The 10480-nt window shown below is 40.0% G+C and overlaps 1 protein-coding gene across 2 annotated transcripts; it reads left to right on the top strand.

Moving 5' to 3' along the window:
* Positions 1 to 1262: 1262 nt before the first annotated feature.
* clrn1 (clarin 1) lies at positions 1263 to 8481 on the top strand. Of its 2 annotated transcripts, none has more exons than XM_072691151.1 (3): positions 1263 to 1517; positions 4303 to 4416; positions 6737 to 8481. In XM_072691151.1, the coding sequence occupies exons 1-3, from the start codon at positions 1265 to 1267 to the stop codon at positions 7000 to 7002; spliced, it is 633 nt and encodes a 210-aa protein (XP_072547252.1). In that variant the 5' UTR covers positions 1263 to 1264; the 3' UTR covers positions 7003 to 8481. The 2 variants fall into 2 exon arrangements, with proteins under 2 accessions (XP_072547252.1, XP_072547251.1); XM_072691150.1 differs by having other exon boundaries at positions 4237 to 4416.
* The last annotated feature ends 1999 nt before the right edge of the window (positions 8482 to 10480 follow it).

Here is a 10480-nt window from a genome sequence, read left to right as displayed (position 1 = left end):
TTATGATTCTAACAGACCAGTGAAGTGAGTTAGGGATCCCTCACTCCCTGAACGAGTGCATAACTCATCGTGTTTATAAAGGTCACAGGACCTCAGCTGTCAGTGTAGCATTGATCTGTTCACATACAACCTCAGTTCTCATCTCACAATGCAGGACATGTTTAGCCAATGACAGCGAGGGATGGCTTTATACCCCTCTAGCCCACACTTGGCATTAGCCATGCTGTCTATGTTCATGCTTATCTGCTCCTAAGAGTCCTATTCTATGGGCAATATGTCTTTACAGGGGCTAGACAAGCTGTGTGTAAAAGGTAAAGGTGCACGTATTTGTCACTGTACAGTGTACACTGTACAGCGAAGTGTGTCCTCCGCATTTAACCCATCTGTGGTAGTGAACACACACACACACTAGTGAACTAGGGGCAGTGAGTACACACACACACCCAGAGCGGTAGGCAGCCAACTCCCGCGCCCGGGGAGCAGAGAGGGTAAAGGGCCTTGCTCAAAGGCCCAACAGTGGCAGCTTGCCAAGCCCGGGAATCGAACCCACAACCCTGTTATCGATAGCCCGGGAGGGACTTGCACATCTGTGTCAGCAATGGGACCAATTTAAGTAGCTGAATACATTCATTAGAAGGGGTGTACACAAACATCTGGACACATGGTGTTTTAAACAGTTGCCAGAAGGCCATAATAGACCAAGACCAAATATGCAAATATGGGCATAAGCCTGACTACAGGATGATGCAGGAGTTCAGTGGTCAGTTAATGGTGTAGCCTTACTAAATGCGTTTCCTGGGGGTGAATAATAGGACGTTTGCATGTACTATACTTACACTGTATGGCACTAAAGGCTATTAGCCTATCACAGCGTAAGGTGCGGGAGGCTGCTAACCAATCACAGCGTAAGACAGCCAGAGCGAGCTCATTTTAGCCAATCAGACTGCAGGACACCGCGTTTGTCGGAATACAGGTGTGAAAGAAAGAAAACGGTAACCTTGGAGACGAGGAGCAGAGAAACTGAGCGCTGTAACTTTATCCGGAGAGGACATGAAGCACACCAGCCCGTATCGGTAAACACTCAGCCGGGGAGATCATGCCCGCTTTGTTTGATGCTACTTTCATTCATACTGTGGCTTATGAGAAACTGTGGGTTTGGGCCGCCGTAGACAAGAAGTTGTGTGTGATGCGGTGTGCTTGAGACGGTCTCGTGCACTTTGCGCCCGGGTGCAGATCGGTCATCATCATCATCATCATCATCATCATGCCCAGCCGGCAGAAGAAGGTGGTGTTCTCGTTTGGTGGAGCTCTGAGCTTCGCCGCTGTGCTGCTCGTGGCGGCGGCGATGGGGACCCGCTGCTGGGTGAAGGCCAGCGTGCTGTGCCAAACCGGCGCCCAGCTGGTGAACGCCACGGGCTCCGAGCTGGACAAATTCATGGGCACCGTAAGCTACGGGCTCTTTCACGGCCAAAGGCTGAAGCAGTGCGGCCTGGGAGGAAGACCACTCTCCTTCTCATGTGAGTACGGAGTGAACTGGCTACCTTATATATGTGTATTCACTCAACTTGTAAGTAGTAAATAAATACATTAATTACAATTAAAGTAAGTATTTGCAGAGCAGCCTGGGTGGGTGTTAATAGAACTCAACCAGCAGTCAAACATCACCTCCTGGGATGGTGTGTGTGTGAGGGGGGTGGGCTCAACATTATACATTCATAGCGTTTTTATGTCTCCACATTACTTCATCCTCTGTCCCTGTGCTGAAAAGACTCCTGGGCTCCTGTGGGAATAACGCTCACACACAAGCGCCAGCTCAGAATTTATGAAGTGCAATGAAACGAATCAATTTGGGAACCAATGGGTTGCTTTTTAATGAGATTCACAGGACGCTTCACAGGCTCTGGAGGCTTCTCCTGGGCCTCCCTCTCCAGTGTGTCACCGGGAACATGTGATGTGATAACAGAGCATTCTTCTCTAATGAGCTCTGGACCAGACCCAAACTGGAGTTTCCGCTCCGCAGAGCTGGTGCTCCTGCTGTATCTCTGGAGAGATGGACATGCAGGGCAGCTGCTTTTAGAGAAATACATGTTGAAGTACACTGGAGTTTAACACGTTTTATCAAAGCCTTTATGTCTGATCTAGTCAGTCACAACCCCTGAGATAATGCATCCTGTTGTGTGATGCCATATTTAGACTTTTCCACTAAAGTATCGGCATGTTACTCATGCATGTGGAGACCTCTACAGGCAAATGGGGAATTCAGTCTCATTTTTTATGTTTTATAAATGTGTGATTATCAGCACCAGTATGAACAGATATAAAAAGTTCAGCATGCATCCTTAATGCCTGTCAGTAATTTCTTACTTTTTTCAAACACTGATGTCCATAAGACAAATATGCTTCATGCCTTATCATTCATCCACAATTAGTATTACTGAAATGTGATAAAGACCAAAGCCTGTCTCATTACTAAGACAGTCATCTCACTGGTAGACTTTGCTAAGAGATGTGCACACCTACCTACCTAAATGGTGCAGGACAAAGAGGGGAGGCCTTACTTACAATAAACCAAAACTAATGCAGTTTGGTAAAAAATAAAGTCTCCTACCGCTTAGGATACATACTGTGGAGCAATGATATGGCCTCAAGTTGACAAAGTGGAGGCTATAAGCAATTACTCAATGCCGAACACCAAGAGAAGGGTGAGGTCATCTCTAGGTCTACCAGGATGGTACTGGAGGTTTATCCCTAACGTATCCAGCCGTATGGCCATAAATACATGCTCGTGTTCAGAATCTTTACTCCAGAGCCCAGACTTTAAAAGACTAGGACTAGGAGAGGGTGAAAAACATGTTGAGAATAAGGGTGGGTGTGATGTAGACAGAGGCTTGTCTTCTAAGAGTGTATGAACATCACTCAAAGACTTGGGTACACTTACCTGAATGTTATGGGAATAGGGGGGCTTTTACGGGTACACCTACGTCTAGGAGCTGGAAACATGCATGTCTGTCCTGGAAGAGGGTCACAGTAGGGCCTAAAGAGAGAAACACTGTTGGTATAAGATTTGTGAATACACATACCTGTCAGAGAGGATTAGAATAATTATACACACTATATATATCTGCTTAAATGAGTCTTTAAAGGTTTCAGAAATCAGTAGTAATGATTCATTATTGGTGCAAGTCTGCCATTTAGAGTGAGGCTTTAGGTTTAAAAGGAAAGATTGTTCTGCAAAGGGCCAAAATTAATAGGGTCTAATAGTATGATGGCTGTTTGGCTTTGCAACCAAAAGAACAACAATGTTTATGTATCTAGCTAAATGCGGTCACAACCACAACAACAAGGATAGCCAGGGGGCTAAAATGAGTCACTACCACAATGACAGAGCTGCTTACTGCTCTGCAAGTTGCCTAAGCTTGTAAAACTTGATTACTATAAAAAAACGACACTGGTATTTGCCAGAAGGCATCTTTTTTTTTCTCACAGTAATGAAGTCCCACTCTGTCCCACTCACTCTGTACTGCCCAATCCTACATTACATCTTTATTAATTCATTCAAAAGAATTTTGTATCTTTGAAAGGATCTTCTTAAAAATGTCACATTTTTATTCAGATCTACACATCTTTGGGAGAGCAAAACTTTGGCCTCAATTCGACAAAGTGGAGGCTATAAAGAGCTATTCTTTAGTTGGCATCATAACCATATTAAGAACTCTAAGCGTCAAAGAGTTTAGGCTCGATTTCTTGGACACAGGAATAGAATTTTCTACAAAAATGTTCTCCCCTATATATTTTGTCCTGTGCACATAAGTGGATTCTTGAATTTACAGCATTGTTAGGTCAAAATATGAAAATTGCTACATCCATGCTGTAAGCAAACCCAATCGACTTTCAAATTTCAACACTATTATATAAGAACAACAAATTTTTTAGTGTAGTGCACAGCAGTGTTTGCTTATAATGTGCATAATTCATATGTTTGACTTGTTAAAGACCTCATAATTCAGAAAATCCAGTGGCGTTCAAGAGAAAAATGTATGGTAAAATGTAGATGTTGGACAAAATTTTCAGAATTTATAAAAATCCTGTGAGATATAAAGTTCCTAACAAGATGATGACCCTGACTACAGAATAACAACATGACTTCAGTGGTCTATGAACAATTATAATAAGGAAATGGGTGTGGCTGAGTGTATTGCATAAACAGTAATGTACCTTTTTTCTCCCTGCATATAGTTTTTCCTGATCTGGTGGACGTGATGCCAGCTAGTCTTCATGTGACCGTGATTTTCTTCTGTGCAGTGCTCATCCTGTTCTCTTCCATATGCTGTGCCTTCTTCATGTTCAACTCCTTTGGCAATCCATATGAAACCCTGCATGGACCACTTGGCCTATACCTGTGGAACATGATCAGCTGTAAGCCTACATTTTAACACACACAGACATATACACCATTGTTTTATGCAGGAGCAGTCAGGATGTTCCAAAATTCTATTGATATATATATATATATATATATATATATATATATGTCTAAACATTTATGGTCGCCTACTCATCCAGAATGTCTTCTAAAATCAAGGGTATTAATAGGGAGTTTTTCCTTTTTGCTGCAGATATTTATTTAATTCAGCCACAAGAACATAAGTGAGGTCAGGTCATGATGTTGGACAGGTAGTTCTGGATAAGAAGAAAGACCCAGACACAGGTTGGTGGGTCCGAAGAGCTGAGTTTCCTTTTTTTTCACCTTGCCAATTGAAATTCACCTAAAGGCTTTGGCTGCCTGGCTACAGAGTGTTTGGGTTTTTCTGTGGACCTTGCGACAAGCCAACCCTTCTTAGCTCAAACTCACACATTTTAGCCTCATTTCCACTCTGGGCAACTGACAAGCAAACTTCCATTGACTATCTAGTGGCTCATAGCAAGAATGGGCATTTAAAGCACCACCCCTGCACCACCCCAACCCTTCGGCCACACATGCACAATCCTGAACATACTCTTGTAGCTCTGCACGTGAATCTGAGCCTCTATAATTGCTGTTCCACACACAGAAAATTGTTTTTATGTAACTCTTAGGAGAAAGGTTGGGATTAGCTTGCATAATAAATAAATAAAGGCATGGAAATAAATGTACTCGGGCCAACTGGTCAGCTCATCTCTAGTGTCGGATGACTCTGTGTGTTAACATGCTGATGGACAGTACCATTTGAATGGCCAGTTTGACCTGTCAGTATAATTGGTCTCATTAAGACGCAAAGCAAGAATTAAGACTGTATTATTTACAGAGGTCTGGGGTGCAGCCTCTGGGTCATGGAGGCAAATAGGGACAAAGGTAACTCATTTTAGAAGCTGCAGGGCACAGTTATTACACCATATAACAAAATACTGTAACTAACAAAGATTTAAAGGAAAGTCAACAAAGATTTTCCACCTCAGAGTTTGTGTTCTTGAAACTGTTTAAAACAGTGTTTTTTTGGCCTTTAAATGTCAGGATGAAGTCAGAGGTGAAGGGTGACAAAAGTAAAGGTTGACTTTTGTAGTAAAGAGATGGTTTTTCCCTTTTTTCCTAAAATTTAGACAATTAGACAAAATGTGTGGTGTCCCAATGTTTTCTTCTTCACTTCAATGCTAAATAACTGTAGCAACTGTAGCAACAATGCTAATGGAACTTCCAAGAAGGAGAAGATGAAACTGTATGCCAAAATTAACACACAAGTGGTGTCAGATTGTTGATTAATCTCAAGAAGACTTCAATTTAATGTAATCTCAAGATGACTTCTTAATCTCAAGAAACAGGATTTACGGTGCACTAGAAAATAAGCAAGTCTTCCTGAGATTAATCAACAATCTGACACCACTTGTGTGTTGATTTTGGCATACAGTTTCATCTTCCCTTTCTTGGAAGCACCCAAACCCTCAAAGTATGCTAAAAACCTTGAGTTATTATGTCCATTGTTTTCATTCTCACACATTACACAACTATTTTGAGTGGGGTGAACATTCCTGGTCATTCTGTACATTCAAATTGGATCTTTGAGTTGAATCAATTTGTTATAATATAATAATTGAGTTTAGCCTGTTGCCAATTTGATAAACTATGATTCATACAAATTTCCCCCTGTGGTACGGAATGCACATGAACCGTGCCTCAATCACCAAAGTCTAACCATAACAGTGTGGAAAGCAGTTACTTTTTGCCGCTGTCACTTTTTGCAGTGGAGACATACAGACTGAGCAACGGAGCATATGCATAAAACCAAGTACGCTTTGTAAACACAGTACCACTAAAGCGGTAAATCAACACACTGAGTATGGCCACACTACTACAAACAAAGCAGCAAGATACAATACTTTCAAACTGAAAGCCAAAATGAAATGACCTCGCATCTCTCTCCCCTTCTTTTTTGCCAATCTGAAAAATGATCTGATCTGTGACTTAAATACGTGATCTCATCCGAACTGTGGGTTTTGTGATTTTTGAGACAAAAATGGACAAAAGTACACTAAAGGGTTAGAAGCATAGACCAGTTCTTGGAAATTCTCATACAAAACTAAAGAAGCTAACTTTGGACACCAAACATGTCTTGGCGGTTTGAATACATCGAGGCAGATGCTAATATGTGCAAATATGAATTTTCTAAGCTATCACTTTAAGTCCACCTCAAATGCACACTATTTGTTGGAAATGTTTAGTTGACACTTGCCCAATAACCAGAAAGCTTGTCCCTTTGTGCAGGCCTGTGTAGCTGTATGGTCCTAATTCTCTATGCAGCAGAGGTCAAACTGCATCGCCTGTCTGAGACCATCGCTAACTACAAAGAGGGCAGCTTTGTCTACAAGACACGCAGCGAGAAGTTTGACCGCTCCTTCTGGCTCATATTCCTTGTCTTCCTTGTGCACTGCCTCAACATCCTTCTGATCCGCCTGGCGGGGGTCCAGTTTCCTTTCCAGGGGGCCAAAGAGTCCGACACTACCACAGGCGCAGCAGATCTCATGTATTGACCAGTCCTATTGTTCACCAGCTCTGCCACCCGGACGTGACATCCTATCGTGGCTATTAGCCTTCCTCAATAGGAGTCTTGCATCTTGCAGCATCCGTTGTTGTGGTTTGTTTACCGATGAATGGGCAAGGCACATCTGAGCCTACTAAGCTGCATCCTTTCACTTTTAGAAGAGGCACAGGGCTCATAGTTAACATCCTGGCCGGGTCTGTGAGAGATGACTCTTACCTATCTCGCTGCAGGGAGGCTAGTGGAGGCACCCGGTCTTTCAGCCACAACCCTGATTGCGCATTCTGTTCATTGCCACCGCAATTAAGGCTGAGTATTTTAAATGAATTGTTGAAATGTAGAAAGAGGTTTAGTCAGATCTGTTTCTCCAGCAAGGAAACTATACTACACTCCTAAAAATAAAGTGATGCTACAGAAGAACCTCTTTTGGTTCCATAAAGAACCATGTTTATAATAGAGAGGAACTTTCTACATTGACATAAAGGGTCTTTACTGTCATCTCTATAACATGGTTATTCTATTGCATCGCTGTCATACAGTCATATGGGTCTACAAGCAGTGGCAAAAATCCCGGCCTACAGGAAATTCTCACCAGCCGTGAATATTATATAGCCTAATCATCCTCATGCAACACCATCTGAAGAAGCCTTAAGTTACAACCACCTTATACACGCAAGGTGGCTAATTTTTTGTTCGGGGAGCTTATGTGTGTCACATAAATGCTGTGGAACACAATGTTTAATTGGATTTGCTAACTATTAGTCTTGGATATGGTCTTGTTTAGACATCCAATCACAAAGTGCCAAGGATCACGACTGTTATGAATATCAGATGTACTTCAAATCATGGATGCAAGAAGAATTTCCTGTTCTAATCTTTGTACCTAACTGATTAAGATATTTAATAATGAACTTGATTTTATGTGATGATAGTGTCTATTTAAGCTAGCTATATCTAATTCATAGATGTGACCATTAAAGCAGTGTATATCAGTGGTTAATGTTCACAAAATATTTCACAGATAAAATAGTTAAATAGCTGATTGAGGCCTAACTCTGGATTTGTAAAAGGACAGCATGATAACTGCATATGATACATTATGGTGGGTGCTTGTTTTTTGCAACTGTGTCTGCCAGGTACACTGATTACTGATTGAGGCTTCATGGTAGATGTAGCTGTAATTAGAGATTTTGGTGTAGAGATACTGTTTGGTTTGGATTTAGTCTATGTCCTTACTAACTCCATTAATATCATACTTTACATTTCACATCTATACCCTCTACTTAAGATAAGATAAGATAGTCCTTTATTAGTCCCGCAGTGGGGAAATTCCCAGTGTAACAGCAGAAAGGGATAGCAAGACACTCAGTTACAAAAATTTGGATAAATAATTTACACTATATACACAATATAAATAAGAATTAAAAGAGCAATAACAATACTATTTACAGCAAAAGACTCTTAATTGCACATGGGGGGGGGGGGGGGGGATATTGCACATAGTATTCCCTGAACATGAACATGTGTGTGTAGTTAAGTGTGTGTGTATGTGGTAGTACATAATAAGATATTTAACATATTTTTTAACATTTACTAATACCTTGCTTTAAAGCACACCTGACTCAAATCTGTGATTTTCCAATAAAATTGTTTTTCTGTACATACTGACCCAGTGAAGTTGTGTGTACTTGTTTGTGTGAAAAGGTTTGTTATATAGTCAATTTTATTATATGAAACTTTTAAAATGATCTAAAAAATCTGAACAATTCTCCTCAGTTTTATATCTTAAAAAAAATAAAGGACAGAAAAGCAAATAGTTGTGCACTTTAGCATCTCCTAAGGGACTTTTATCATTAATTTCATGTACATTTTTAGAATTTGGTGGACACTTTTATCTAACACATTACAGACAATGCAAATGTAGCTAAATGCTAAATTAAGGTTTACTGTCACGTCACAACAACACCAGTGTAAAGGTGAGGGAAGAACAGTAGTAAAGATATGGGCACAAATATATACAAAATAAGAAATAAAGAATATAGACACATTAACTTACGCTATACATACATTATTGCACTATTCAAAATGTACAGGTTTAATACATAATCTGTCAAATGTTTACATTACTATTTACATACAGACACTGAGGAAGATGTGAATTCAAGTGTAGTGTGAGTGGGGTCCTTAGAAAAACTACCAAGGCTTCTACGGTTGATGTAGTGTGGTGGTGTTTGTTAGAGGGTCTCCCGAGTGGAAAAAGGGAGAGGGGGGGGGGGGGGGGGGGGCTACCCACTACATCCTTTCTAAATAGTCTATTATTACATGCAAGCTTTCAAGATTTTAATCTTGCCACATAAAGCAGTGGATTTCCCCAGGTTAATCCAGGTTGTAAAAGTTACTAAAAACTAGTATGCTAAATTAGAGATTATCTCCAAAAAGATTTTGACAGTCTAGTGGAGCTCCTGCACTGTTTGTAGACATGAAACCACTTTAAACACTGTACTCCACCCACAAGCAGACGAAAAGGAGTCTGACACTGAACGAGGACGTCAGCACATCCACTTTCCTCATGAATATTTAGAGACATGTAAATATAAACAGGATTGTTTGTTCAGGTTTGATGAGAGGCTCTGGTCTGAATCTGGAGTGCAGATTCGAAGACAATCATCTAAGATCACAACTCTACTACTGCACAAAGCCTCTAAATAATCATCAAGACAAACACAAGGTAGGTTGGTGGGACTTTAAAACGCTTTAAATCCACAGATTTACTGTTTTACTTGTTTTATTTTTAACTTCATCTTAAGAACAGGGTAAATGTACAGAATTGAATAGCAGCTGATGCTTTAGTAGGAATAGAAATGATGCAGAAACAGTTGGTGAATGCTCATGTGACCAGTTATAGTGGTATAATTAATCCTTAATTCAAGTCAGTTCAGGACAAGAAATGTAGGAAATGTAAGTATTACTATACAAATAGAGAGTGTTGGTATACAAAATGTATATTTCTTTTCTCTCTTTTTGTATTTAAAATATTGATTAATTTAAATAACTAATATTTACATTTTATTTATGTAAAATGTATAGTATATACAGTTCAGTCTTTACGGACTGCCAGGACTCTGCCATGAAATCTTTTAGCTTTAGTGAGTGTCAGGCAGCCATACACAGATGCTATGTGTAAAATATATAAATTCCAGTATAATTTCCAGATGATTATCTAAAATATTTCAATAGTATGTGTTAATTTAAATTATATATATATATATATATATATATATATATATATATATATATATATATATATATATATATTCTGAATATTAAATCTGAGTCTTGCCATATGTAATTTCAATTTAAAGGTCTCTCTGAAAAGGCAGCTGGTTTCAAAAGCTATTTTTTAAATACTCTTAAGCAAATGCACAGTATGTACAGTCTTACAGGGGCTGTAAGAGAGTGATGAGTTGGTA

The sequence above is a fragment of the Salminus brasiliensis genome, chromosome 11 (assembly GCF_030463535.1).
Source record: "Salminus brasiliensis chromosome 11, fSalBra1.hap2, whole genome shotgun sequence".
Taxonomy (NCBI): Eukaryota; Metazoa; Chordata; class Actinopteri; order Characiformes; family Bryconidae; genus Salminus; species Salminus brasiliensis.
The sequence above is the reverse complement of the archived record's forward strand: the minus strand, read 5'-3'. Positions and strand labels throughout refer to the sequence as shown.